This window comes from Catharus ustulatus, chromosome 18, assembly GCF_009819885.2.
Source record: "Catharus ustulatus isolate bCatUst1 chromosome 18, bCatUst1.pri.v2, whole genome shotgun sequence".
In the NCBI taxonomy this organism is placed as follows: Eukaryota; Metazoa; Chordata; class Aves; order Passeriformes; family Turdidae; genus Catharus; species Catharus ustulatus.
The window spans coordinates 10,452,217-10,480,104 of record NC_046238.1 but is presented as its reverse complement, the minus strand read 5'-3'; the positions used below and the strand labels follow the sequence as shown (position 1 = coordinate 10,480,104).

General features: G+C 47.3%; 1 protein-coding gene across 2 annotated transcripts in view; it reads left to right on the top strand.

Annotated features, from left to right (window-relative positions):
- Positions 1-27,888, top strand: part of PXN (paxillin) — a 47,816-nt gene that overhangs the window by 15,453 nt on the left and 4,475 nt on the right. For both annotated transcript variants that reach the window (XM_033075983.2, XM_033075984.1), the window contains exons 2-10: positions 11,300-11,526; positions 11,995-12,110; positions 13,979-14,118; positions 14,492-14,693; positions 15,196-15,331; positions 25,283-25,453; positions 25,798-25,971; positions 26,522-26,603; positions 26,933-27,081. In XM_033075983.2, the coding sequence (XP_032931874.1) occupies positions 11,300-11,526; positions 11,995-12,110; positions 13,979-14,118; positions 14,492-14,693; positions 15,196-15,331; positions 25,283-25,453; positions 25,798-25,971; positions 26,522-26,603; positions 26,933-27,081 (1,397 nt within the window). The remainder of the gene's footprint in view (positions 1-11,299; positions 11,527-11,994; positions 12,111-13,978; positions 14,119-14,491; positions 14,694-15,195; positions 15,332-25,282; positions 25,454-25,797; positions 25,972-26,521; positions 26,604-26,932; positions 27,082-27,888) is intronic.

Here is a 27,888-nt window from a genome sequence, read left to right as displayed (position 1 = left end):
GCATAAGAAGAACCACTCCAGGAGAAGACTTGGAGGCTGTACTTACCCTCCTTGGAGCCCAAAGCTGTTTCCAATTTCACAGCTGACACGCAGGGAGAGAAATGGAGACTCTCTAATTTGTGCAGATAGTTGTTTCTTGTGATGTTTTACAGGGCTGGCTATAACTGCCTGTTGAACACCAGTCAATTTGCTTCCAAAAGGAGAGGATTCTGACAAAAGACTTGGTGGAGCTCATAGCAGACTGCAGATTGAGGCTGAGAAATTCCAGTAAAGTAATTCCAGTTTAGTAAAGGCCTGAGAGTCAGATTTGCTTTCTATTCTGATATAATATGGACTTACCATGTTATGTCGGGCTGTTCAGGGCTGCATCTCAGTTCTCCATTTCTGAAAGGTACATTTCTTTTGTGCTGCCAGGGAAGTGTGAATGTTAGGGTGAAGATTGTGGTTTGTGGACCTTGTTGGGATTGAGGTGCAGTGGCTGCAGACTTTACTGCCTGAAGTTGTTGCAGGCCACAGCCAGTTCTATCCATACAAAATGGAATACGTGGAGATTTAGGTTTAGGGTGTGGAGCTGTGACAGCTGTGACTGTAAAATGTGACTGAAAAAGGCTTCCATGGGATCAGTGCTGTCACTTGTGGGTGGGAACATCATCTGAGGAGAGTGCTACTTCAGTCATGGAGGTCAGGAGCTGGAGTAGTGGGTAAGGATGGTTATGTTTTACGTATCACCTTGTGATCCTTCTCTTGTGCAATCTCCAGCTTTGTCCAGTGAAGCACAGCCCAGCTTTGTGCTCCTCAGCGTTGTGCAAACGTTGAGGTCATTTAGCTCTTGCATGCGCTGTGTCATAGGATGTGCCACAGCTGGGATGTACAAACCCATGACAGACTTTTCCTCATTCTCCTGAAGATTGTTCGTGGACCAATGGTTGAATTTTTTTGTGCTTATCCAGATTTGGAAATGATTTCCTGTTTTTCAGGACTCTGACACTCCAGTGAATCTACGTAGAAAGGGCCCACACAAAGGATTATTTTCTGTTTTAGCTTCACACAACCTTGAATCTCTAGAGGCATTCAAGACTTGTGTAGCTGAATCCGGCATTCTCAGGAGCTTTTAGTAGCTGTGAAACTGAAAATACTCATTTCATATGGAGCATGGGACATGAATTCAATTTTTAGGCAGCCAGCCTTAGCATAAGGAGTTCTTTCTTGGCATGAACTATTTGCTGCTCTGCACTATAAACAAAGGGAAGTAAATATAAGATGTCTCTTTTCACTTCAGGTATGGAGAAAACCATGCCATAAAAAAAAAAGATGCTGTATGTGGCAGGAAATAACCCTTCTGTCCCTTCCCACCCCTGATCTAGCACTTCTGGAAATGAGAAATAAATGGGAGGACACACCTTTGGGAGGGAACAGCCTCTGGAAGTCGCTGTCACAGTGCCACTGCTCAGTTTGAGTGCTCCTCTTGGAGGCATAGGTGCAGAACACAGCAGCCAGCCTTGCTGGGTTTGTATGGCCTTGCCTTCCTCTGTGCTGTCCTGAGATCTTCAGTGCCAGGAAGAGTTTGATCTTCCTGGTGTTTCTGCTGCCAGTTTTTGAATGTGATAGGCAAGGCAGTGGAGTGGACAGCTGAAGTTAATTTGAAGAACTGCAAAAGGCTGTACTTGGTTTTAGCAGCTTTTTGTCTGAAAACCAAAAATAACATATTCAAATTGTAGTTTGTTTCTCTGGAGTATTTTCCCTTCTGATAGGAGAAGGGGCTTAAAGTACAAATCACTTTCAGTGTGAGGATGCTCAGCACACTTATGCCATTGAGGAATATTTATCTCTGACCACAAAAGCAGTTATGTACCATGTGGGACTTACATTATCTCAGCCATCTAATGAGAACTATTCTGAGACAGTGGAAACAGGATGAAAGTTTTGATGAGGAAGTTGGGGAAAGAATAACTACATGTTTCTCTTTTGTAGGTGATGGTTCATTTCTGTCACCCAGTTTAAGCTGGAGTCTAGTTTAGTGTTCAGAGAGCTAAGTGGAAAAATTCTGGTCCTACAGGAAAATAATTTGTGGTTCCTTTGCGCAACTTGGAGTGTGGGCTAGGGAGTGCTGTGGATTTGTATTGTTTTATTCAGGAAACTGTGCTGACTCAATCTTTAAAGCACTTGTGGTGTCTCTCAGCCAGCACACTGAGCTGGTGATCCCATGCCCTGTGGAACCAGTTACGATTAGGTTACATCCCTGCCAGCTTGGTGATGTGAGCAGAGCCAGCAGCTGAAGGATTTCCCAGCCTGTTGCATCCAAGATGACAAGAGGTGCATCTGAGGTGCTCCCTCAAGGACTGAGGCTGTGACTCCCAAGGACTGCTGGTGTCAAGCTGCAAACTGGTCAGCTGTTTTTGCTACAGTGTCCTTGTGCCCTTGAGAGCCTTGCAGCTGCTGGGCTGCACAGGAACCTGCTGACTCCTCGTGATGCTGCCCAGTGCCCCAGCACCCTCAGCCTGCAGCCAGATTCACCTGCAGGTGAATTCAGGTCTGGGTGTCACAGAAATGTATTCACTTGCAAGGAAGTGGTTTGGGCAGGTCCAGAGTGGTGATGTTAATGGTTTCTCAGCACACGAACATAAATAGCCCTCCTGCCCTTCAGAGGGATCTGGAGGAAGGTCTGAGCTCACAGGGTGGCTTCTGTTGGGTTTTTGTAGCATGCAGAGTTGGCTTATCTTCAGTTTTCTGGTCAGAAGTGTCTGACAAAAGCTCACTCTTCAGCTCAGCAGCACAAATGAGAGCACCAGTGGGTACATAGTGTGTGCAGCCCTGGGGACTGAGCCATGTCACAATTCTGGGGCTGGAAAGCCAAAATGAAATGTCAGCATAGGCTCAGATGGAAGAGGCAGGTAATGGTGAGGGATGTCTCCAGAATAAGGAGCATTTCAGTTTGAACTGTCTGCTGAGTGCATCTTTTCAGGCTGCCTTTTTTTCTGGGCTGCATCTGAGCTGCAGATGAATTATGGCAATCTGACAGGAGGGTAGGTGATTCCTTTCAACTAATGGCAGGATGGGCTGGATTTACAATTTATGTTCTGGCCTGAGTTTTGAAGGTGAAAATAGAGCATTTCCATTTAAAGCAAAAATTTTATTCACTTACTTAAACAAGGGTTCAATTCCGTCACTGGTCTTTTAAATACATTTTCTAAAAGCTACTTAAATCACTACTTAAGAGTGGTTGGAGCTATGCTTCCAAGAAACATAATGAGTTTATCTTAAAAAAACGAAACCAACACCTCAGCAAACTTTTATTGGATTAGTAAGTTGAATTAGTTTAGAAAGTGTCTGGTGATCAGCAGGGCAAGTTCCAGGAACAGCCTGGGTTTGTATGCTGGGGAAGGGAGGTTCCCTGGACCTTTCCCTTGCACTGGCAGTGTGTGGTGGTGTCAGCTCTGCTGGAACTGCAGCCAGAGCACTCCAGGGGTTTGCAGTTCATCCCCAAGTGTGCAGTGAGTAGTTACTGATAAACAGTTCCTGCAATTGCTTCACACAGGCTGTCTTTGCACACTCTTTTACAACCCCAGGCTTGGGGTGGTAGTAGTGCATGTTAGTTGTGACCAGTTAGTTGGCCACAAGCTCTGGAATAAACTCTTCAGCTTGGGTCTCAGTGGTTGGGAAAGGAAGCCACAGTCATTGCTGCAGCTGCTCATGCAGACCACATCTCACACTGCAGTGTCTTGTCTTTGTTTAGACATTTGCTGATAGTGGTCAGAGCTGGGTGCATGGGCTGCTGTACTGGGCCAGGCTCACTGGTTTGGCTGTCAGTGTTCCAGTTATGGCACAGAAGGGATTCATGGTGGCTGCCACCACCTGGTTCTGACTGGGAGGTTGCCTTTGCTGTTAAGCTTTTCAGGAGCACCCACACAAGTTTGTAAATCAATGCTACAAATGCTAATTTTCAGGGACAATTTTGGTCTGAATGTAGAGAGAAGCTTCAAAATTTTAATGGCTATTGTCTACTGTAATTTACCATACCAATATTGACAGTAGTTTGGACATTCTTTTTGTTAAGCAGTGACATAAGGCATGACTTGCACCAATACCTTGATAGTGAGAAAGCACAAGGCTTTAAACATCAGTACATTAAAGAAAGAGCTGAATGGTTTTGCTGACCAGGCAATCTGAACTTTCTCTAGGCAGGTCTGGGCAATGTGAAGTAAAAATCCCAGAGGCTGCTCTGTATTGATACTCCAGCAGTTAGGTCTGGGAAATGACTTACCTTTTGTGCCTTGAATTTTTGCGTATCTTAAATAACAATCTGCCCTTGCTTCTTGAGAAAGCTGAGAGCTTTTATGTGTTCTGTGTTCTAAATGCCTTCTTGACATATTGGTTAAATTTTGGAAAACTTTTAAATGTCATTTCCTCAAAATGTTTTACACAGTAAGCCATGCTATTTTACATGCTTTCTATATATGTGAACTGGAGAACTTGAGGATTTTAAGAGAATCTAATTGCACTTTGGATTTTTAAGGTCTCATTTTGAATGTGATCTTTGTATTTTATTGCTTTTGTAGTCTCTGATCTTTTTGCATTTAAAAGCATTGATTAGAATACAATGCCTTCAGAACCTGTTAATAAATGTCTTTTACCTGGAAGTCAATGCCTGCCTTTACCTGCTCATGATTTTCCTATTTCTGATAAGGCTCTTCCATTTTGCTGAGAAAAATCAATATGGGAATTTCTGCCATCAGTCTGGGGCTCCCCACACCTTCTTCAGTCAAACTCCAGAGAGAAGTCCTAGCAAGGCTCCAGCAAGTCTTGATGCAGATCTTGTAGAGTACTGCAAATATTTCTTTTGAAAGACTATTTAATAGGATAAATATACCCAGGCTCCCCATTCCTCTGCAGTTACTCACAACGTAGAAGTGTCGTGCCAGGGATTGGGTTACTGCCTTGAGCTGTCTCCCTATTCGTGAGCTGGAGCTGCATTTACTCCTGGAGGTGGGGGGAGACTTATTTGAACCTAATGAGATTTGTAAAGTTTGCATTCAGGGATTTTGCAAAGAGGTGGCTCAGATGAGGCTGCAAGATCACACTTCAGTTCTGGAGATGCAATTCCCTTCCCCTCATTCTCTTGGGGGACAGCAAAAATCAAGGATTTGAATTCAGCATCTTGCAGGTATTAAGAAAAAAGAGCTGGAGAATGATGTGTGATTCTGCCAAGAGAGCTCTGCAATTTGTCTGATGCTGAGTGAGACATCATTAGCATGTAAAGTCCATATCCTTATTGAGAGGTGCCCTTAGGGGTATCTTGATTTTTATTTCTATTTGCCAGTCCTCTAGGAATCCTCTGCTGCCTAAACCAGGAAAACTTGCAACAGTTTATTTGGGTAAGTAGAGGCGGGGGGAGAATAGGGAAGGTGCAGATACCTGTTCTGTGCAGCTGCAGCAGAGGAAATTCTGTAGTTTGTGCTCAGATATCTCATCCTGATTCCCCAGTGTGCTGTCTGGGCTGTCAGGGACATGTGGCACCAGAGATGCTGGGGAGATGGGACTGACTGTGGCTGAGTGCATTTGCTCTCTGTGCTGGCTGGATGAGGAATCCTGTCCTCAGTGCTGCTCACTTTCCAGATGTCCATGCAAGAAGCAGAGCTACAGGCAGCCTGTGGTTTGATACATGTGCAGATGTGGCTTTCAGCTGTTGAAAATGAAAGGCTGATGTCTGAGGCATTGCTTCAGTTATGCTTCCATTTCCTCCCCAGCAGTAGATGAGATGTGGAAGAAAATTGACCACCATCCTTTTGATCTACTCACTATTCTGATAATGCTGTGATTTGCTGTGTCAGCATGGCTTAATAATCCTCAGTTGTTGAGAGAGATGAACTGCATATGGAAATCCTTTCTCCAGAGGAAAGCAAATTTAGATTTCTCTAAATTGCCTCATTTAAAAAAAAGATAAATTCTAAACTGCTTATGAATTGTGGAAAATTATTTACTGCATGAGGAAAAATTAGCATTGAATAGCTACTTGATGTCAGTGGGCAAATGTGAATTTGTCTATGCCTTGTTATGGAGGTTTTTTTAGTCCATGATGTGTTCTGCTTCACTGTGTCACCTTAATCCAAGAGTGTTTTTGAGATGCACAGGAAAGGGGAAGTGAACAGAGTATGCTTTGATATGCATGGGAAGATACATCTAAATATATATAAATTTATACTTTTTAGTAACTTCACTCTAGCTATTTAAGGGGGCTGAGTGCAGCTCAAATTCCTAGAAAGAGGTGTCGATGTGTGCATCAGCACAGAGGGGCCTCAGTGTTACCTGGTGCAGGCTGTAGAGCAGTGCAGTGATCCTTAGGCTGGTGTTGCTGCTCTGTGTCAGGCAGACCCGGGCTGTGGGAAGCTGAAGAATGTGCCCCTGGCTGCACAGAGGCCGGTGCTGCTGCTGGATGCTGCCTCTGCAGCAGCGAGTGCTGACACGCAGCGATGCCGGAGGAGCCTGCCTTGGAGCCCCTGGAATGCCAGAGCTGTTCTCGGCCCACGGAGCTGTGGGCTGGGGAGATAGCACAGGAATGTGCACCACAGAACTCTCTTTTCAGTGCAGCTTGAACTGGTGCATGGGGCTTGGCCGAAGGATTTGTCCTGCTCTTCCATCTTGCTGCTTTGGTGTATGAGGAATATTTTCTGAGTGGTTTGATGTGTTGGACGTCAGTGTGAGACTTCTTGGCCTGAGCTGTTGAAATGACCAGCAGAGCTTTGGCTTTTCCTGGGAATTACCTTGAACCAATGCAGTTGGTCTTAAAGGGCCACTTTTACACATTTAACTAATGTGCAGAGTGGTGTGGAGGATTTGTAGTCCAGAATCCCAAGGACCTCATAGTAATGATCTTTGGCAAAATGGAGGAAAGGGAGAGAGGAACAAACCAATGTCCCTGGTCCTCCAGGTGTCTTGGAATGGTTTATAGTGGTAGAGGTGTCAAATGTGCTATCAAACTGTCTCTCCTCCACAGGAAAATCTGTGTAGAAAACCCATCTGAATGCAAACAGCAATGTCCTCCCATACTGGGGAGGATGTGGTTTGAGTAGCCCTCAGGCCTAAATGTGATTTCAGCCGAGTGTGTAATTTTCAGGTTGCCAGTGCAGGGGAGGAATACCCTGTCCTTCTGTTTCACGTTTTCACACAGCTTTACCAGGTGGTTGGCCAGGTTACCTGAGGCTGAGGAGGGCCAGCTGTGCACATGCTGGGGTGCTCAGTGAGGTAGGGTTTTATTGCTGTGTAAGTGCTCCAGAGTAGCCATGGTAAGCAGGAGTGTGCAGGTCGGTGGTGTTTTAGCAGCTCTCCCTTTTGCACCCTCCTGATCAGCACCCTGCTAATGGAGTGGAAAATACATATTTCTACATGGACAGCCCATGCATAGCTGAACCCTACCAAGTCTTTGGAGTGATTCTGCTCCATGCACATGCCTGTGAGTTGACATTTTGTCTGTGGGTTGTGTTAGTGGCTTGTTGTAGTAAGAGTGGAGAAAAGGGTGATCCTGGGGAGGAGCAATAGTTTGAAGTTCCATCATAACTCTGTCTAGTTTACTGCTACAAAATGGTTAAATGTATTCTCTAGGGATAACTAAATCCTCCTCGTTGGGAGGTCCTGCCTCCTGGAGCTGTGTCTGTGGTGCTGCAGAGAGTATTTGGGGCAGCGGTGGGGCTGTGGTGAGGTCAGTGTGTGCGGCTGTTTCCGGAGCGCTGGGCGGTGGCTGCTGTCTCCGTGGGGAGGGGCAGCACACGTGGCAGCGCCGAGGTTTCTGTGTGCCCCAAACAGGGACAGGTTCCCGGCTCTGTGCAGGCTCCGCCGAGCTGGGCACTGCCGTGGGTTCGGTCGCTCTGTGCTGTGAGGTGTCGGTGGTGCCCTCTGATGGATGGTGCCTGGGCACTGCCTTGCGGTGGCCCTGTCATCTGCTTCCTACGGGCTGTGGGGCTAACCGGCTGATTCACACGTCCTGCAGCTCTGTCCCTCAGGAGTCACCTTGGGCAGGAACACTTCATTACCCAGTAAATAGATCGAGGCTTTAATGTTTCTATTTAAGCATTTAATATTCCATTTAAAGAGCAGACACTGTAGTGAACTCCGTGCTGAGAGGTGCAGCACTGCACAAGGCACAGCATCCCTGTCACAGTTTATCAGGTTACAGATGCTGGTCCCTTTTGCAAAAGAGAGAACGATGCAGCTTTTTCCAATAATAAATCTCCCTTCTTTCCCTTCATCTCTTAATCTCACATTGTTTTCTTGTAGTTGCTCAAGTCCTGAATGAATGCACGGTGCATTGGGACTTCGTGGGATGAACTGCTTAATGGAAAACAAAATGTTAATCCCTTTGGTTAATTTTCGGTTGGTTTTGAATAATAGCCTCGAGTCACGCTCTGGACTGTAGAACTCCTTGGGCTGACCTCGAAAGGAGGGACCTGCAGCCCGTGCCTGTGGACTGGAGCCGCTCCCCTCTGGCCGGGCGATGTCCGTGGGGTGGGACGGTGCCACTGCCACTCACACCCTGCCCTCCCGGGGACGCGCTGCTGCTGGGCCCTTTAACCGGGCGCAATTCCCCATTTCAGCAGAGTTTCAGGGAGCTGTGGTTGCTGATGGGCGGGTCCCGGAGCAGCGGCAGGGAGGGACGCGAACGGGAACCCTTCCCTCGGTGGTGGCTGTGAGCTTGGAGCGGCGGGGGCGCAGCAAGGGAGGACGGGGGATTGCAGGGCTTGGGGGCGAGCGGGCACAAGGAGTCCTTTCGCATCGGGAAACCGGGCTGTGAGCGCCTTTCCTGTCCCGCCGGCTCGGGGTGCTGCCTTCGTGCAGCTGCTTCGATACCAGTTGTAAAGTTGGAGTTTAGTTTGAGTAACCGAGTGACTCCTCTCCTCCTTTTCTCCTCCCTCAGCTTTCCGTTCCTCAGCTCTGCCTTGTTTGCTCAAGTCAGGAAGGGGGAGGGTGTGGGAGAGGTTAATCATTAATCTTAACTCCTTCACAGCCATGGGGCTCAGTGCTCCTGGTGTTTCCAGACCTCCCTTCTTCCGCAGCCCTGTCAAAGTAAAGCGGAGCGTGTATCCGAGCTCAGTCTGTCATCAGCAAAGGGCCGGGGGTGTCCGTCCCACGGATCAGCAGCACGGAGAGGAGCCGAGCAGGGCAGTTTGTGTGAGGACATGGTTACAGCTGCTGGTCCTGCACTCAGGGCTGGAGGTGGAGGGCGGAAAAATGGTTTTCATCCCCTCTGCAGGGCCGTAGGAGCCCAACACCCTCACGGGATTTTCACTTCCTGGTGGAGTTTGATTTGCCTTTGTCATTGGAGGGGAGAAGCAAAAACCACTCCTTCTCGGCAAGCCCTTCTCTGGGTTGTGTGCGGGAAACCTCCAGTCACAGGACCTGCCTGACTGCAGGAATTGCGGTTCATCGGCAGTTCCCTGGAGGTATGTGCCTTTCACTCTGGAGTCCACCAGCTGTTCTTTTGCTTGAAAAGAAGATTCAGTTAATTTTTCCCCAGCTGCAGAATACTTGTCTCCCTTCAGAGGATCTGCTTCTGGGATATTTTGGTCCCTTTAGGAAGATAGATCCTGTGACTTTAATAGTTTGGAGCATCTTTTTCACTAAATGAAAGATATATAGAAATAATTAAACACTGTATTTAATTTGCTAATGGGTGTATTCTGCTCTCTGAATGCAGGACTGCTTATTTTTTCTTTTGTGATACTTTGGTTTTTTGGAAAGATTGAATATAAAAGTGGCACCTTCCTCATCTTGTAATGCAATAATACTGTCCTCTTCTAATATATTTTCTTGAAGGCTTGCTAAGTGCATTGGCTGCTGTGGAGTGCTGTGCTCAGGAAGCGGCTCAGGGCTGGCAGGTGCTGCCCGGGGAGCTGTGGGCAGCCATTAGTGCAGGCAGTTGCTCGGTTGCTATTCTGGTGCCACCAGACAGCTCCAGCTCCTTGTGACCCGGGGGGGACACTGCAGGGTGGCCACCCTCAGGCTGAGCCCCTGTGCCCCAGACCTGAGCGTCAAGTACCCACAGCGTGCGGGACCTGCTGAGCCTCTGAGGGCAGTGCAGGGGGACAGGAGATCCAGGAGCATTCACAGAGTGTCCCCTCCTAATTCGGCTGAAGGTGAATTTCTGTTTCCTGGCTGAATTCCACATCTCCAGAGGGACCTGCCAGGTGTGTCCTGGCTCAGTTACATGAAGAGTGCCAGTGTCTCCAGTGAACTGACTCCTCTCTAGCAGCCTTGCAGAGGTGTGCACTGGTGCTGCTGCCCCGGTGGAAAGCTGGGCACGATGCCAGGGAGGTTTTCTTTGGAAAGTGAGCGCAGCACAGACCTGCAGGCACTCACTGGAGTTCCCCCTGCAGGGACTGCAATGGGCTCTGCAGGGTGGGTACGCAGGCTGGGAGGTCCAACAGGTCGGGATTTGCCTTTGAGTCACCCCAGAGGAGTGCAGGATTGGGAATGGGCAGAGGATACATTTGCAGGGAGAAGTCCAGAAAGCGGGGAATGTGTTTTTATGCCTAATCTCTGACCGGGTTGTAAGATTTTTGACAGCTTGAACTGTGTGATGTGAGTCCTCTGCCTGGCATGAGTGACAGTGTTCCTAGCTGGTAGAAGTTTTCCTTCTCTTGAGGAATTTGTGAGCAGTCTCCACCCATCTAGTTAAGAATTGTTTCCAGAAGAAATGGCGTTTACCTGGCAGCCTCTGGAAACTTGTTAACTGTTTGTATGATGTACTGAGAGGGATTTTCATTAGAACTGAAATACATCCTCCTGCTGCACTGATGGACTGATCTGAACCTTTTATGCTTCTTCCACTACTTTGGACTCCGGAGAAAACACCTCCTGAGATCCTGTTTCCTGCAGAAAGCGGTGCCTGCGGCCACAGTAAATGACTCTGTGATGATGTGGGACCTGTAATTAGTCTGTGTCAATATCCTGTTGGAGTAGATCTCTGGACGGGCTTGCCTAGGTTGCACTTCTGCAGGGTGCAGTGAGCCTACGGGTTCTTGCTGTTGGGTGTTTTTCCAGTTAAGGCAAAAATCTGAGACTGACACGGCTTTTCTGGCTGCTTTGTTACATCTTGGTGTTTTCTTTGTAGTAGAAGTTTGATTAACTCGTTCATTCCTGAGCAGCAGTAGTGTTTTTCAGGGCATTTGGTAGATTACCCTAGATGAAAAGTCCTCCCAAAAAAACTTTTGATACAGATACATTGAATGAAAAGAAAGAGACAAAGCTAGTCCAGGCTTTTACCTTTTTTTTTGGTTTTTTTTTTTTTTTTTTTTTTGCTTTCCTGCAGACGCCTTACTGGCAGACCTGGAATCCACCACCTCACACATCTCCAAACGACCAGTATTCCTCACAGAGGAAACTCCTTACTCCTACCCCACTGGAAACCACACGTACCAGGAGATTGCTGTGCCACCCCCGGTGCCCCCGCCACCGTCCAGCGAGGCCCTGAATGGCACCGTGATTGACCCCGCAGAGCAGTGGCAGCCCAACACCCCCAGATACGGCCACCAGCAGGTGAGTGGGTGTGTGCAGGTGGGAGGGTGCTTGTTTTGTGGGGCCAGGATCTCTGGGGAAAGGAGGAGGGAATAGGGAGAAATGAGAATGAATTTGGCTATGAACAGAGCAGGGAATGGGGGGAGGTGGGAGTTTTTATTAGAACTAACTGATTGGAACAAGTGGCAGAAAAGAATTTGAAAACCATCGTCATTGTGCTGACAAAATGGTGGTGTGATGAGATTAGTGTTAGTCATCTGTCTTGAGCCTGTGGAAGCAGACTGGGGGTTTCCAGCACAAAGCTGTGACTCACAGGCAGGCCTGAAATAAGGGGAAAACTGTTGTTTCTGGTGTAGCTCACCTGATAGAGACTGGCTTGACTAAAGAGCAGATTTTTTTTGTTCTGCCCTGTCAATGCATGGGTTTGCAATGCAGTAGTGTACATACTTGTTTTGTATTCTCTTTCCAACGCAAATCTTGTTTCCACAGCCTCAGTCCCAGTCTCCTATATACAGCTCTACTACCAAAAGCTCCAGTGCCTCCATTCCTAGAGACGGGCTCAGCTCTCCTACTCCCCGTGCCAGTGAAGAGGAACACGTGTACAGGTATCCTGTCCTTTTCAAGAGACAAGCCTGACTCACAACTTGAGCCTGCTGAGGGTCAAGTTGCCTTCTATAAGTGGAAACAAACACTGCTCCCCGTGTGTTACATTGCTTTGTGTCAGTTTTGATTGCCTCTTTTCTAACATGCCACTCTAACTTTCATACTCACTTCAAACTTTGACCTGGCCCTTTGGCTTGCTCAGCTGCAGGAGGTTAAGGATCCATCAGACACAGCAGGATCTGGATTGTGTTGTGAAGGATATGATCCAGACACAAGTGACAAATCCACCCCCCTGTTAAACAGCACAGAAGTTCTTCAGGAGGTGGATGGCCTTTGGGTTATTTTTCTCTGGGAACGCAGTACTTGTGGCCTGGAGGGATGTGCAGAGTTTTCAGGTGAATTCATGCTTCTTAAAACTTCTTAAATCTCAGTAGGTGATAGATAGATAACAAGTTGACACTTGTACAGGCAGCTGCTCTCACACTGAGGGGTTGGAGGAGCAGCATGCACAGCAGGACAGACCTTTCTGTTGCATAGGGATCAGTGATGCAGAGGCTGTCAGAAACTCATCCTGGGCACTTTTTACACTTTGGAGACTGGTGTTTCTCTGGAGTCATAATCTAACCATGCCAGCTCTTTCTGCTGAGCAGGAAGTTGTTTCCAACCAGAACTAATTCTGGGTAGAGCTCAGCCCCTCTCTGGGCAGCCTAGCCAGAGATGGCCCAATGGATATGGTAATTGGAATTTTTTCAGATGACTGCATGCAGTTAGTATGAAATGAAGGAAATTAGAGCCATAAGTCCTCTTGAACAAGGGTCTGAAATGGCTTGGTTCTGGTGTGAATTGTGTCTCGTGTGTTGGTTTGGTGTGAATATGTTCTCCTCAGATTGAAGTTGTAGATTTTGTTTTTCAACCTGAAGAGAAGGATAACTTCCCTTATGGAACTCATAATTGTCACTGGTATTACAGATATCAGAATCCTTAACCTGCTAGGTACTAACTTTTTGAGCATAATGGGGTCCTGTGCACAAGGCAGAAATTGCCATTTTGGATTTGGAAAGTAACTTCTTGATAAAATAAGAACCTCTAGAACATTAAAAGCTTTTTCTTCATTTGTAAAACCAGGAGCAAAAATGTTCGTGCTAGTGACAATGTAAAGACTGTTACTAAAGTGTAACTGCTATAAAAGTCATTGCATTGATATGAGTTCTGCTTTGGAACAGTTTGCAGTTCTGTGTGGTGAATTATATCACCAGTATAAGACTAGCAGTAATTACAGCCAGTGCTTTATACATGCATGTGTATTTAACACAGTAGAAAATAATAACAAGTTACTTTCTTATAAATTGATTAGAATTCCCCAAATTAAAGGTGTGAGGACTTAGGGAGACCTTGAGTGTTGGAAGAGGTTATGACATATCCTACTGCTTGTCACTTTCTGCTACTAAGCTGAGGTTTGTGCTTTGCCCCTCTCTCCAGTCTGTGCTAGCCCTGCATTCCCTCACTCAGGGAGGAGCTTCTTGGTGTAGAGTCAGCAGAAACAAGTCATTTTCCCATATGTGAGCTAATGGTTCTGCTGCTGTTCTGTGCATTTTGGATCTACAGACAGGTAACTCTTTCCTATAGGGCTGGGCAGCCCATAGTCCTAAAATCAGAGGCCCTGTCCATCAATGCTATTTTTGTAATTTACAAGAATAGCAGTGGCTGTGTTTAATTGTGTCACAAGCACGTGTCTTCTTTACCCCCGGAGCTAAAAGCATCAGCCTGAAAAGACCACAGCACATGTGTAAACTTTGAAAACCTAATGAGTTTCCTTCCATTCTTCTGCTGTATCTTGATGCAGAATTTCATATTTCCCTTTTATCTTCAGTTTTCCAAACAAGCAGAAGTCTGCAGAACCATCTCCCACAATGACCAGCTCTTCTCTGGGCAGCAACCTCTCAGAACTAGACAGACTCCTTCTGGAACTGAATGCTGTTCAACATACTCCTGCCAGTGGCTTCACAGCAGGTAAGGAATAGGAAGATATTTGGAATGAGTGGATAATTTTATTCTCAGAATAATAACTTGCTTTTTCTTTCCAACATCCTTAGTGAGGGAGACCCCTCCAGCCTTTAATCAAAGATTCATTTAGTAAGGGTGGGATCTCTTGAGGTCTGAGCTGCAGCACCATGCTTAAAGCAAGGCCAACTTCTAAACTGCCTCTCACTAAAGTTTTGAAGTTAGTTTAGATTGCTCAGGCCCTTGCACTGTTAAGTTTTTCATGTCCTTGAAGATGGGTGTTCCACAAGATGTCTGGACAATGTTTTGTACTTGCCTGTGATGAGTGTGTGTGTGTGTGTAAGGGGCTCTGAATGGCTCTTTTCTGCTCCCCTTTTTTCAGATGAGACTGGCAGAAGCCCATCACTGCCCAGCGTGGCTGGCCCTCACTATGTTGTCCCAGAGAGCAGCAGCTCAGGGGGAGGGAAGGCTGCACCCCCAACCAAAGAAAAACCGAAGCGAAATGGTGCCCGTGGGATCGAAGATGTGCGTCCCAGTGTGGAGAGCCTGCTGGATGAGCTGGAGAGCTCCGTGCCAAGTCCAGTGTGAGTCATGGTTTGGTGGTTGCAGGCTTGGGTGGGGTGGGGTGGGCTCCTGGGGGAGTGGTGACTGTAGTGTAGGGGCAGCTGCTGCACGAGAGTGCCAGATGGAAGATGGGCTTGGTCTAACGGGTCAGAAGTCAGGCGTGAAGCATGCTGGTCAGCATGAAGATGCTGGTGCTTTTTAATCTGCTTCTGGATGGAAAAATGCCTAAGTCATCCATAAGAGATGGACTGTTCAAGCTCAGGTTTACAGCTGACCATAAATACCCCTGTCTGACAAAATGAGTGTTCAGGCATTATGTGTTTCTTAGCAGATGGGATGTGTGTGCACACATGAAGCAGGGTCTGCACATGTTGGGGAAGCTGGGCTAGGTTGAGCTGTGCTGACGAAACTCCTCATGCTCTGCTTACTTGGGGGAACAGTGGGACTGCCAGTCTAGGAGTGCCCTCCCAGGTTTAAACATACTCTTTTTAAAATTTTACTTTATTTTTTCCCCCTGGCCAGGCCTGCAATCACTGTGAGCCAGGGCGAGGTGAGCAGCCCCCAACGTGTCACCGCCAGTCAGCAGCAGACCCGAATTTCTGCTTCTTCAGCTACACGAGAGCTGGATGAGCTGATGGCATCTCTCTCTGACTTCAAGGTACCCTGTCATGACAGCTCAATGCTTTATCTTGTCCCTGCCCACCCCAGTCTCTCTTGCCTGTTAACCACATTTGCTGACCTTGGTTTGGTCTCCAGAATGCCTCTTTTACCTCTCACATTAGCTCGGATAAACTTCCTGTGGTGTATTCTGAGTAGTGCTGTAGGTGTCCTTGACTGCTATCCATTCTCATCACTGGCAGGGTAAGGCAGTTCTGGGATCTGTTTTTCTTTCAGTTCTGCAGTTTGTCTCTTGCCATAGATAATGAGCTTTGTTACTGCTCACTACAGAGTGAATTATTTTGCTGTGCTACAACTTAATGAGAAGGAGAGAGGCATGGGACACCACTCTGCTTACTGACAGAGACCAGGCCCTTCTGTTCTGTGGGATGACTCTCCTCTCTTGGAGCGTGTTTTTACCTTGATCTGCTTTCTCCAAAGAGAAATTATATTCCAGGCATGTGGTGTGAGCACTGAAGCCTTTACATCAGACAGAAGGAGATTTCAAAGGTTTTATCTTAAAACAACATCTCTTACTCACCTCAAAATGGGATTTAAGCTTGAGCTTCTTGTGGGGGCAAAGGACAGCAAATACTATTCAGTGTCAGCGTATGTACTTGAATATTTTTTTTTTTAATCTTATGGGTACGTTACCATTCCTGCACTAGATGATGAACTGTAGAGTTTGTTTTCATGAGATTTCATTTACCCATAGTCATAGCAAAATGAAAAATATTTCTCACTTTCTACTTTCAGCTGCTTTGCTTGTAGTCTTTACTGAACTATTGACTTAGATTTGTTCTGAGAGAGGTGGAGAAAGCAAATATACTGGCTAATCTCTTTGTTAGGTTTGCCTTTTTTACATACATATCTGCTTTGTAATCCTAAATCAATTCCTAACTCTGTTTTATCCCTGTATGGAAGATTCTGCTGGATGTTTGAGATTTCTTGTCTGTGCTGAACTCCATCCCCTCCTAGCTGACATTAAGTGGGCACCCAGAACTGAGCAATGTTTTGTGAGGAGAGGTACAGAACATGCAGTGACAGCTTTACTGTTTGTTGTTCTTTCTGTGCCTGGTGGGTCCCATGGAGGTCAGTATAATACCCAGATTTGAGACAAGTGTTCAGAACCCAGCACTGAGCTCGTGTGTTCTGAGAAGCTTCACTTGCCTTGTGCTTGCTGGAATGGATTTCAGTCTGCCATTCCTGGCACATGCACATGAATCGGTGAGAATGTGGGAGTTCCTCAGTGTTTTGTCTAGACTTACTGCAGTGTGTGTTAGTCAGTTGTAGCTACTGACACCTTAGTGTTGCCTTTTTTCTCCTTCTGAGGTGTTAGGGTATAGTGCAGGATAGCCACAAGCTCTGTTCAGCCTGATTGAAACACTGCAGCGTTGTGAAGCTGGAGGGAGCTCCCACTTGTACTTCTGGCACTCCCTGCCCTGCTCCTTCCTTGTGCCTGGGAGCTGAGCACTGTGGCCTTGTGCCCCTGCTGCTTTTATCAGGAAACAAGATCAGGGTGTGGTTCCAGCCTTTGCTCCCAGGTGAGCTCTTGGAAACTGAGAATGACCTTGCCCAGCACAGATTTATTTGGCAAGATCCAGGGAAGGACATTTTAAAGTGTGGGTGTTTCAGTACTTTGCACTCTTGGGAAGAAGCTTTGGAATCTCCAGTAAAACCTGCATGACAGAGATGATCTGCTGTGACTAATATACCACCTGCCTTCCTAGCTTAGTTTTCACTTGACCTGAATTGAAATGCAGCAAGGTTTTAAGATTTGGGCTTTATTAAGCACAGCATTGATATTTTTGTGATGCATTGAGCTCATCTGTCCCTAAATATTCTTCCTGGACCACAAGGAATGTGGCTCCTGTGATCATTTCCCTTTTATTAATGATGTCATTGATGGTTTTTAAGTTACTTTCCCTTTTTCCTGTCCTCCAGGTTGCTTCATTTTCCCTTCAGTCCTTTCTGTTTGGTTATACCTCTTCTGTTTGTGCCACCTGGGTGTTAACTTGGCTGTAAAAATGTATTCTAGTCTGTACCAGGACTCTTCACAAGGGGAGTCCTTGTGAAGGTGGAAAATGAAAGGCTTCTGTTCGAGTATCAGACCTGTGTGTGACTGCAGGAAATAGGATGAAAACCCCAAATATGACGTGTAATTAGTTGGAGTTGGTAGAATTTGCAGTGAATGGGGGTGGGAGGAGTGGAGGGCACTGGTGCTTGATTTGCCTTGCACCCCAGAGTAAAAGGTGATGATACATGACCCTTGTGTCGTATTTTGCTCACCCTAATTAGTTGCCCCTTCTTTTTGCTTACAGAATCCATTTGATTTTGGTTATCTGGTTCATCAGTCATCAAGCACTGAGATTACTTAATGCACTTGTTTTTTTACCCTCTGCCATTTCTATGTAATGTGATGCCTGCTTGCTGCATAGCTGGATGCTTGCAGTTAACTGTTCTGTTACTGCTGAGTGCTCACCCATTGCTCTTATTTTGGAATTACTATGGTTTCAGTATGTTGAAGATACGTTTGAGCAAAACTTCACTCTTGCCTTGAAAATGACTGACTTCATTTTAGGAAGTCTGGAAACCAAGTGTGAAGCACAGCATCAAACCAGGTTACTTTTACAGGTGTACCCAGCTTAGGCAAAATATGGGGAGAGGGCACTGTTGAGAAATTCTCTCATTTTAATATACCTGGTAGTCATTTTCCTCTCATCTGTGACTGTGGTCACAGTAGCCTGGCTCTGCTACTCAAGAGGAAGAGCAATCTGTAATGAAATTTGGTCTCTTATTGCTCTTTCCTTTCTGAGAACAGTCTCCTTGTAGCACTACTGGTGTGACTTTGCGTGTGTGTGTGTGTGTGTGTGCCAGCTCCTGGCCCCTCAGCATGGCAGGAGCTCAGGTCAACTGAAGGTTGTTATTCTTCCATTTACTGACAGGTTTTGTGCATGTTCTGGTTAATGATATCATTTTTTTCATGATAAGTAACTCAGGTAAGTGGAGACTGAGGTAGCATATGTGGAGCTTAGGAAGTTCTGTGCCCCTCCACCTCAGAACATAGGCATCTGACCTCTTTAGGCTTCTCTGGAAAATATGGCTAAGAGTCAGAGCAGATCTTGATAGCCCTTGGATTTGGAAATCCTCTGTGGATTTTTAAAAGGCACAGTCTTGGTCTTAGGTTGACCTGCTGTCTGAGCTTGTCTAAGTGACTGTTCTGAGTCTCCCTTTCTAAGAAAAAGAAGTAGTACCACTTTGTCTCCTAGAGTTTAGTCAGGAACTACTGGAAGTGGGGAAAGAAGGGACAATGAACCTTTGTTTCTAAAGGTTTGTTTCCTTGTAAGTCAAGGAAAACCAAAATCTCTGTATTAGTTGCTCTTTTTAGAATGTATTTTGGATCAAAATTAATACTGATTTTATTACAATGTCAGTGTGGAGAGTTTGGCCTAAGGGGAAGAGGCTAATCTGCCACCTAAGCAATGCTCACAAAGGCATGGAATGACTGACAGGCTTGTATAGATTCTGTGTGTGTCACTTCCAAGGTGAGATTAGTGATGTGAATAGAACAAAGCCCATGTCATCTGCTCTTGCTGTGGATGCCCTGAAGCTTTGTTTTCACTGCCATGAACTCCGCCAACTGGAGCATTTTATTAGTGTATCAAGAAGAAAATGTCATGCTTTGTTCTCTTCATTGATTGAATTTTTTGCAGCTTTGGAATATAAAATTTACATGTCTGACTGTGAGTAAGTTAATGTGACCTTTATTCGCAGTCGAGACACTCCCGGGTTTGGAGCTGGCTTCCCAGCAGTGGCAGTGGCCATACCATGCCCCCATCATAGCTGCAGGTGAACACTGAGCTGTCATGGAGGAGGGCCCAGGAAAAGGATCCCAGTGGCTGCAGAACTTGTGAAGATCTGTACAGTGTCGTACTGGTTCTGCTCCTTGGTGTTTCATTTTTCTTCCTTACTCTTGCAAGTGAGGATTTGGGTCAATGTGGCTTTTTGATTTGAAAGTCATATTAAGTATATTCTTATTAAGGATTCTTATAATGCTTAATTCTGTGCTTTTTTTTCCTTTTCCTTATCTCTGTAATTATCTTTTTCTCTCCTTATGCCTTCTATCTCTTTTTTTGCAGACTAGTTCCACTATGTCTCCGATTTCTGAATCTTCCCTAGAACCGGTTCCCAGTTCAGCAAATGCAGATTCCAGCAGCACTCCTCACAATTTAACAGTGCTGTCCCATTCCAAACACCCTTCTGCAAGTCACAGTGGGAACATGACAGTGCCAACATCTGTCCCCTTAGCAGAGCCCTGCATTGATGAAGGCAGTGGCACTGCAGTTCTACCTGCTGCCCCTCCACCTGTGCCCCGTTTAGCACAAGCTGTCCCTGTGCCCCCACCACGGAGCTCCTCTGGTTATGCTACTCGTGGGGAGCAGGTGGCCTCTGCCAGCTTAGTTCAGCTGAACAGAAAGCCTGACTCTTCCAGAAATACTTCCCAGGTTACACCAGTTTCCAGTGCGGAGCTTCTCTGTAGATCTGCTGATGTGGAGGCACGGGGCTTAGGGTATGATGTGGCAAAAGAGACTGAGAAGAAGGAGCAGAGAACTGACCCCAAAATCTCAAGTGTACCCATTTCAAATACTTTGAAGGGGCAGCTACCCAAGGAACTGCATCAGCAGGGAGCACTCAGGGACAACTCAGCTCTTTCCTCCCAGGGCAGATGTGTGGAAACAGCTTTAGATGAGCTGTGGCCCCTGGAGCTGCCTGCACATGTACCAGAGGTGCATGCAAAGAATGACAATGTTTTGGATTCTGTTAATGAACCTTCTATTGTTGCCCTGGATCGGTGGGATGTCTTCCCAGACACTAAAAACCAGTTGGGCTTTGTAGAGGAGCAAGGACAGGAGCTAAAGGCTCAAGTGCCACATGAAACCGAGGTACACCACTGTCCTGATCTGGGCAAGAAGAGGCAGGGCAGAGACAGAGCTCTTAGGAAGGCAGGTACTGCTAACATGAACAAGGCCAAAGGAGACCAGGAAAATGAGCAGTTCAGAAGCTCTGCAGTCACTCCAGAATCTCCTGAAAACTTTGGGAAGACTGAATGGGATCTGCCATGTGTCTCCAAACCACCCATTGAGAGGATTTCTGCATCAGGCCAGGCAGGCTCTGAGTGAATGTAGGAGTAGGGCGAGTCCTAGCCAGGACTGTTGTGCCAGCACACTAACAGTGTGTGTGTGCAGTGAGTGTGTCACCCACTAACAGCACGAGCTCTGAGCGGTGTCACTGACAGCTGCATGTCACAGGGCTTCACAGCCTCTGGCTTTATCTCATGGTCTCTCCTGCATGTGGTTCAGAAGCACAGAACATGGCAGTTTGTAGGGACTTCCTTGTGAAGTGCGCTTTTATTCCCTAACTGGGGTATGGCTCGGTCCACAGAGACCTCCAAAAAGCTGAAAGGGCTGTTTCATGCTACTGCTTGGGATGACAGCTCCTCTGCTCTGCTTTCCTTTTTAGGTCTCATTACTGAAGCTGTTAGTGTTCCTTTCCATGCTGGAAGTACACTTTGTGCACCAGATATCTCTGACCAAGAGCCTTGTGCCTGTCAAGGACAAGCACAGGGAGGCAGCTCTGTGTCCTTGTGATGCTGAGGTTTCTGTAATGCTCAGTGGAGAGCTCATGCTGCACCTCCTATCTTGGCTTCCCGCTGGTTAATCTTTCCCTTCCTTTTCTAGACAGTTATTTTTGGCTGCTGTGATTATCCTTACAGGGTTTTTCCTTGCACTGAGTCACTGTTCTGGGCTGTGCCAAGAAGAATTTTGGCATTGTGGAATAAATGCCATCACTCTTCCTGCTCACAATTGTCACTAATGTCTTTGAGTTTGTGCTGTTGCATCTTGGGGCTTGCTCTGACATTGCTCTTCTCTGCTGATACTATTGCTTTTGTCATTTAGATTAAATCTTTAATCAAGAGGACAAAAGAGACTGCGAATGTGCATCCAATGTCTCGGGACCTCTCTCCAAGGCGTAAACTAGGTCCTGCCATATTCCACAAGACTGAGTCCCAAGATCGCTTGATTGAGGAGCTTCAGGACAAACTGGGCCTCGATTCCCAGGAGCAGGAGGAATGGCAAAGCCAGGATGCCTGGCTGACAGAGGGGGTCATTGTCACTGCCAGGCCCCGGGGGGAAGAGCAGAGCGTTGAACAGCAAGTAGAGAAGGTAGAAAGCAGGGTCACACGCACTGGGAAATTCCAGCACGTCCCTCTGTCCAGACAGCATTGTGTAGAGGTCCAGACTGAGTTTCTGAGCATCCTAAACAACACAAAATGAAGAACTAACTCTTTCTATTCACCTGTGTCTGGCCTGAGAGGGAAATCAGCATAGGGTCCTAGTTCTGGATGTTTAAGAACTGGAGAGGGATCTGAGGGGACTGCTGATGTTATCTGTTGATGCAGTCTGCTGTTATCACATCTCAAATATTCATGTGGGGATTATTTTTAAAACGCTCTGAGAAGCCTGACACAGAGGTGTGCTTTGTTTTGTCCAGTGCTGCACCTGTGCAGGGCTTTCTGGGGATGAGTAAGATGGTGCTCTTCCTTAAGCTACAGTGAACAACACCTTTTCTAGTTCCTTTCTCTTTCTTGCTGCTTTTCCCCCTTAGATAAACGTACTGGTAGCAGCCAGGCTTCCTGTTAAAGGAATTGCTTGTTAGTTCCTCTTTGGATTTATTCACCTTTCTTCTTCCTCCGTGTCTTTCTAGGTGGTTTTTCCTCCAGAATCCCCACTCCTCCCCAGGAGGACAATCTCTGTGCCAGCCTCTTCCCAGCTCCAGCCTTCCAAAGAAGCTGCAAAGATAGTCCCTGCTAATGCTGCTCCTTCTCCTGCCTCTGGCCCTGCATCTCTTCTCTCACTCCCACCTCAGCCTTCCCATGTGTCATCTGTCCCAGCTCCTAGTCCAGTCTCTTCCTCTTCCTTCAGCTTGGCTCCCCAGCCTTTCTTCCAGTGGGAAGCTTCTGATAATGATTATCATGAGGTTTCTGTTGTGGGCACCCCTCCTAATGAAGATCCCAAACATTGCTGTTCTCCCCAGACCTGGACCCCTAGCACCAAGGCAGTTGTCTCTGTTGGCTGTCAGACTGAAGATGAAGCTTCCTTCCCAGAAATGCAGGCAGGCTTCTCTGTTCTTTGTTTTTAGCAGTATTTTCTAATCTGACTACTGTTTTCAATTCGACAGTTTGGTAGATACAGTGTTAGGTAAAGGCTGGTATGAACTGCTGGATGGGAGAGGGGACTCATGGAGAATATCTAATCCCAGCTGTAGTGCTGCACAGTACATGTCTGTGGAATAAGTTGCTGGGATATGTGGGTCTTATGTATCCTGACAATCACTTTGTGCAGCAGGGACTCTTACTTCCCTCTGAGATTAAGAAGGTAACTCTCAAACACAGCCTGCAGTTCTCCCTGCCACAATCTCTCTGAAGTGGGGGGACTAAAACATGGCAGAGCATGCATATTTGGAAGGAGCAGCTCAGCAATCCTTCCTATGTTTGCCCTTTTAGGCAGGTGTCCACTGTACGAGTGGATTTGGGGGAGAGGATGGCATGGTCAAGACCTGGGTTCTGCATCTCCTGCCAGGGAAAGGCTGTAGCTCCAGGGTGGTGGTGGGTTTTTTTACTGTATGAGCAGTGCAGTGTTAGTGTACAGGCAGCTGTCAAGCAGTGAGCAAGGAAACACCTCTGCATCTTGACCTGTTGTACTTTCCAGGTGACCTCTGCTCCTCCCCTCGTCCACAGTGCCAGTCTGTTGGCTGCTCCTGCACCCTGGGGCCCCACAGCCCCTGACAAGGCAGGATCCCCTTTCTGTTTCTTCAGCATGGTGTGTGCTCTTCTGGTTGATGAGTGTGCTGGGATCTGCTCCTGGAGCTCCCAGCACTGTTAGTGTGGATAATATCCTGTATTGCATGGTTTGCTACTCACAGAGCTCCTTTCTGAACTTGGGTGATAGCAAATCTCATGGGTGAAGGGTGGGAATTTGAAGGGCCTTTGCATGATCAGTTTAAGAGGATGATGTGTTGAGTGTCCCCTACAAACAGCATGCGTTGGGTACAGGAGGTGGAAACAAAACTCTTTCTGGTGAGGGCTCATTTGTGAGCTGTCAGTCGGGCTGGATGGCTGGGCCAGCTGGAAATGGAGGTGTGCACAGGTATTTGTGCCTGCTCTGGGGTCAGCCATGACTGGCAGGAGTGTGTGGTCCCTCCAGGTCACTACAAGGGTCAAGTGCACTGTTGCTACGTGTTGAATTCATCTCATCTCCTTTCTTCCCGGATGGTATTTATCACTTGTGTGTGGCATCTGTGCCTGCCCTGTGTGGCCATGACCCCTGGCTAGAGCAAGAGAAGCTGTGATTCCCTTTTCCTCCTGCTGCACCCTGCAGGAAGCCTGGGCTTTACCCTGAGGCTCTGGACAGGCTTTGTCTCCAAAGACCTGTTGTCTCCCTCTGTGAGTGTATACTTGCAGGTGTGTGTGCTTTGGAGACAGTCACTGACACAGTTTTTAGTAGCAAATGTGTGTTGTGTGGTGAAGGGTTTGTTTTAGGCTGAGGACACTGGGGTATTATGAGGCTGCTCTGTGCTGCTGGACTAGGAGAGGTTCCAAGTTATGGGAGGAAAAGCTGTGTGTTAGGATCCATTGGGAGTCACGCTGCATGTGAGGCAAGGCTGGGGAGTGCGTGGATGTGTGTGTAAGAGCAGCTACATTCATGTATGTCATGAGAATGTTTATACAAATGAGCAGAAACCAGGATTTGTTATTGAGTGAACTGGTTAACTGCAAGGACAAGCAGCTGCAGGACAGGGAATAGAGCTCCTCCTGTGGCTGGAAGGGCAGGGTCTGCCAAGGCTTGGAGCACTTCAGCATGTCCCTGCTCCTTTGGCTATGCTGGCAGCAGGCTAGTGGGTTGTTCACAGGTGTAGATTTTGCCTGTTTTAATTTACTCTCTTAGTAAAAGAAAACGTGATCTAAACCCAACTTCTTTGTGTGTCCTTAAACCTGACAGTAGCTGTGGCAGTGCCAGGTCAGCTAAAATAATCTTTATTTCCTTGCTGGGGTTTGTCTGCAGAGGAGGCTGTGGTAGCCAAGGAGAGCATATGCTTTGTTTACAAGTTAGGAACCTCAGTAAAACATTTCTCCCCTACTCTGGGAAGCCTTTCCGAGCATGTGTGCTGTGGTGGTGTGAATTTCAGAAACAGCCTCTGAGACAAAATATCCAAATCCCCTTCTCCCCCACCGGTGCATTTCTAACTACAATACACGTGGCAGCCTGTCTGCTGGGGATGCACTGCCCTCTCTGTAGGTAAACAGCAGCCAGCTGGGAGGGAGTTACTTCCTTCCTGCTTCCAGGAGCTTAGCTCAGGCATGGGGTGAGAACCACCTGGGAGGGAGAGAGACTTGACAAGCAGATGTGCAGAAGCTGGTGCAAAGGGAGAAGATTTTCTAGTTGAAAGGGAGGTGAGACGAGGGAGAGAAGAGCATCTCTATCAGAGAGGAAAGAGAACTGAGAGCAAGAGCAAAGGAATGGAGAGAGGTCAAGGAGAAGGGGCCCTCTGGATGGCGTCTGCTTTGTCAGCTGGCCAGGAACTGATGAGGTAAAGGGAGATATTTGGCAGAGGCTTAGAGAGCACTGTACTGAGTGCCGGGGATGTGCTGGTGACTTCTGCTCTATGTGCAGTGAAAGAAAATCAAATCCTCAGTTCACAGCTCTGCTGTTACATATCTTAGTTCTCTGCATGTCTCTGCATGTGTACTTGATCCTGGCTCCCACCAGCTTCTTCAGAGAGCATAGCTGACTCCTTTCTGTCTCTGCAGAGGAGTCACTGGCAGCAGCAGCAGGCATTTATCTGATAAGCATAGCAGCATTCACCTTACAGTATTTGTTTTCTCTACCTGCAGTTCATGGCACAGGGAAAAGCTGGGAGCAGCTCCCCTCCATCCACCACCTCCAAGCCTGGCAGTCAGCTGGATACCATGCTGGGAAGTCTTCAGTCTGACCTGAATAAACTGGGTGTAGCTACAGTTGCCAAAGGTGTCTGTGGAGCCTGCAAGAAGCCTATTGCTGGGCAGGTGAGTTGAAGGTGCTGCCTCATTGCTGAACCTTGGGCTGCAGCTGGGAGTAACGGGGAGGGCTTTTTCGTGAGGCTGGAGACACTGGAGATGCTGGAGAAACTGAAGTACTCTATTTATCCACTGGCTAGGTACGCTGTAAGCTCCTCCAGTGACCTCTACCCTGCCCCTGAGGGACTGCCCTCTCCTGAGATGATAGGTAATTCAGTTTTCATGCTACCCCAGTCCAGGGCTCACTCGAGTAGTAGAACTTGTCATTCTTGCTGACCTCCAGCTGGTGTTTAGTCATGTGGTCTAAGGGAGGGAGAGATAGAGTTGTCCTCCATAATCTGTCTTCCCAACAGGTAGTTACAGCCATGGGGAAAACCTGGCACCCTGAGCACTTTGTCTGCACCCACTGCCAGGAGGAGATCGGCTCTCGGAACTTCTTTGAGCGGGACGGGCAGCCCTACTGCGAGAAGGACTATCACAACCTCTTCTCTCCTCGCTGCTACTACTGCAACGGGCCCATCCTTGATGTGAGTTCTTCAGGGGAGTCACAGTGCTGACAAGTTGCTGCAGGCCTAGGTGTTAAAATTCCACTTCACCCATGTATTCTGGGTGGAAGATTTTGTTCAGGGATTTGTTTTGTCTTTGCTTTGAAAGGGAAACAACTTGGCACAGTCAGATTCTTACACTAGTGAGTGGAGTTGGTCCCTCTTACCTTTGCTGATTGTCCTTCAGAACCCCACATTGCTCTGTCACTCTGGTAATGATTCCTCAGCTTTTGTCGGTAGCCTGTGGTAACAGGCACCAGTGCTAATCCTGAGGACTGGATGGGGCCCTGTGTAAGGGAGGAAGCAGTGCTTAAGATCCTTTTAGGGTAAAAAAAAATGTGCAGTGGGAAAGTCTGAATGAGCCAGAGGCAGGGGTGAATTGACTCTGCTCTCTCAAGGACAGTCTGTTTTAGTGCTTGCTCTTGTCAGCACCAATATTCCTGTGTTCTCCCCTTCCTCCAGTCCCCCTTACTCACCTCCAAGCTGAAGCTATAATTTACATGGCCTGCACTTTGTGTTTTCTTCTGAACAGAAAGTGGTGACGGCTTTGGACAGGACATGGCACCCTGAACATTTCTTCTGTGCTCAGTGTGGAGCTTTCTTTGGACCTGAAGGTATTGCTGGTTTATGCAAGAGGAAAGCAGTCTCCCTTCTGAACTGGAGATGAGGGAGTGAGGCAGGGCTGCTGCTGGGGTACAGCCTCAGGCTTCCCAGGGGAACTACTGGAATTCCAAGGGAGCTGTTTATGGGGGAAGGATGGTGCCAGTAATGGCTTCTCCCTGGGGAGGAAGAACATGCCTGTGCTGGGATGGGAAGGGAACAGAACAAGGAACAGCTCTAGCTGCTGTGTGTGTTAGCAGGGGGAAGGATGATCCTACCCACACGGGTTACCCTGCTCAGGTGAAGATGGGGAGCTGATCCCTTTGCTTCTCTCCTTTGGCAGGATTTCACGAGAAGGATGGCAAAGCCTATTGCCGCAAGGACTACTTTGATATGTTTGCTCCCAAGTGTGGAGGCTGTGCCCGGGCTATCCTGGAAAACTACATCTCTGCCTTGAACACCCTGTGGCACCCTGAGTGCTTTGTCTGTCGGGTAAGAAACCCAGAGGCCTTTGCTGCTGCTCTATGACCCCTCTTGTTTCCACCCTGAGGCATCTGGTCCCATATTGGGGAAAGGTGTCTGTGGGGTAGTGAAGGGCAGTCAGCCCCACAACATAAAAACATGCCAGCAACCAAACACCTTCTTGTCCTCTGTCTGTTTACTATAAACTTTTGAGGTTTTTTTGCTCTTTCTGTTCCCAGCTGCAATTATGGGCTTCTGCAGCAGCTCACAGATAAAGAGAGATATTTTCTGTGACCTTTAAATAATTATAAGCTAAGCCTCTCTCTGAGCATTTGCTTCAGCAATCAGATTTTGAGGATCTTCCTCCCATGCCCCCATCTGACAATGTAAACTAATGAAAGTGACCTTGTTCAGACAAACATGCAAGTCAGTGAAATAGTGGCAGGCTCCATACAACAGGCATAATAAACAGGAATACTGCAGATTAAATGCTTGGCACTCTTTCAGAGAGCATTGCAAATATTAACTCTTACCATCCCCAAGAGATGAGCCAAATCAGCCACTGTTTCCTAGAGTGGGAGAGAAGGCAGAAACCAGATCAAGCAGCCAGAACCACAAGCTGCTGATTTGTGTTGTGGTGCTCAGAGCAGACAGTCACCAGCCTGTTGGGACTGTCTGTGGCTCCTGCAGTGCTGTGCCTGACGGGCTGGGAAGGCTCTGCCTTCTTATGCAGAGATTGAGACTTTATCAAGCGGTTCTGTTTTCCTTTTCCCCTCCTGTGGCCTGAATTGGGGAGGCCAGCACGGACTTCTTCCAGGCCACAAGATGTGATTCTCT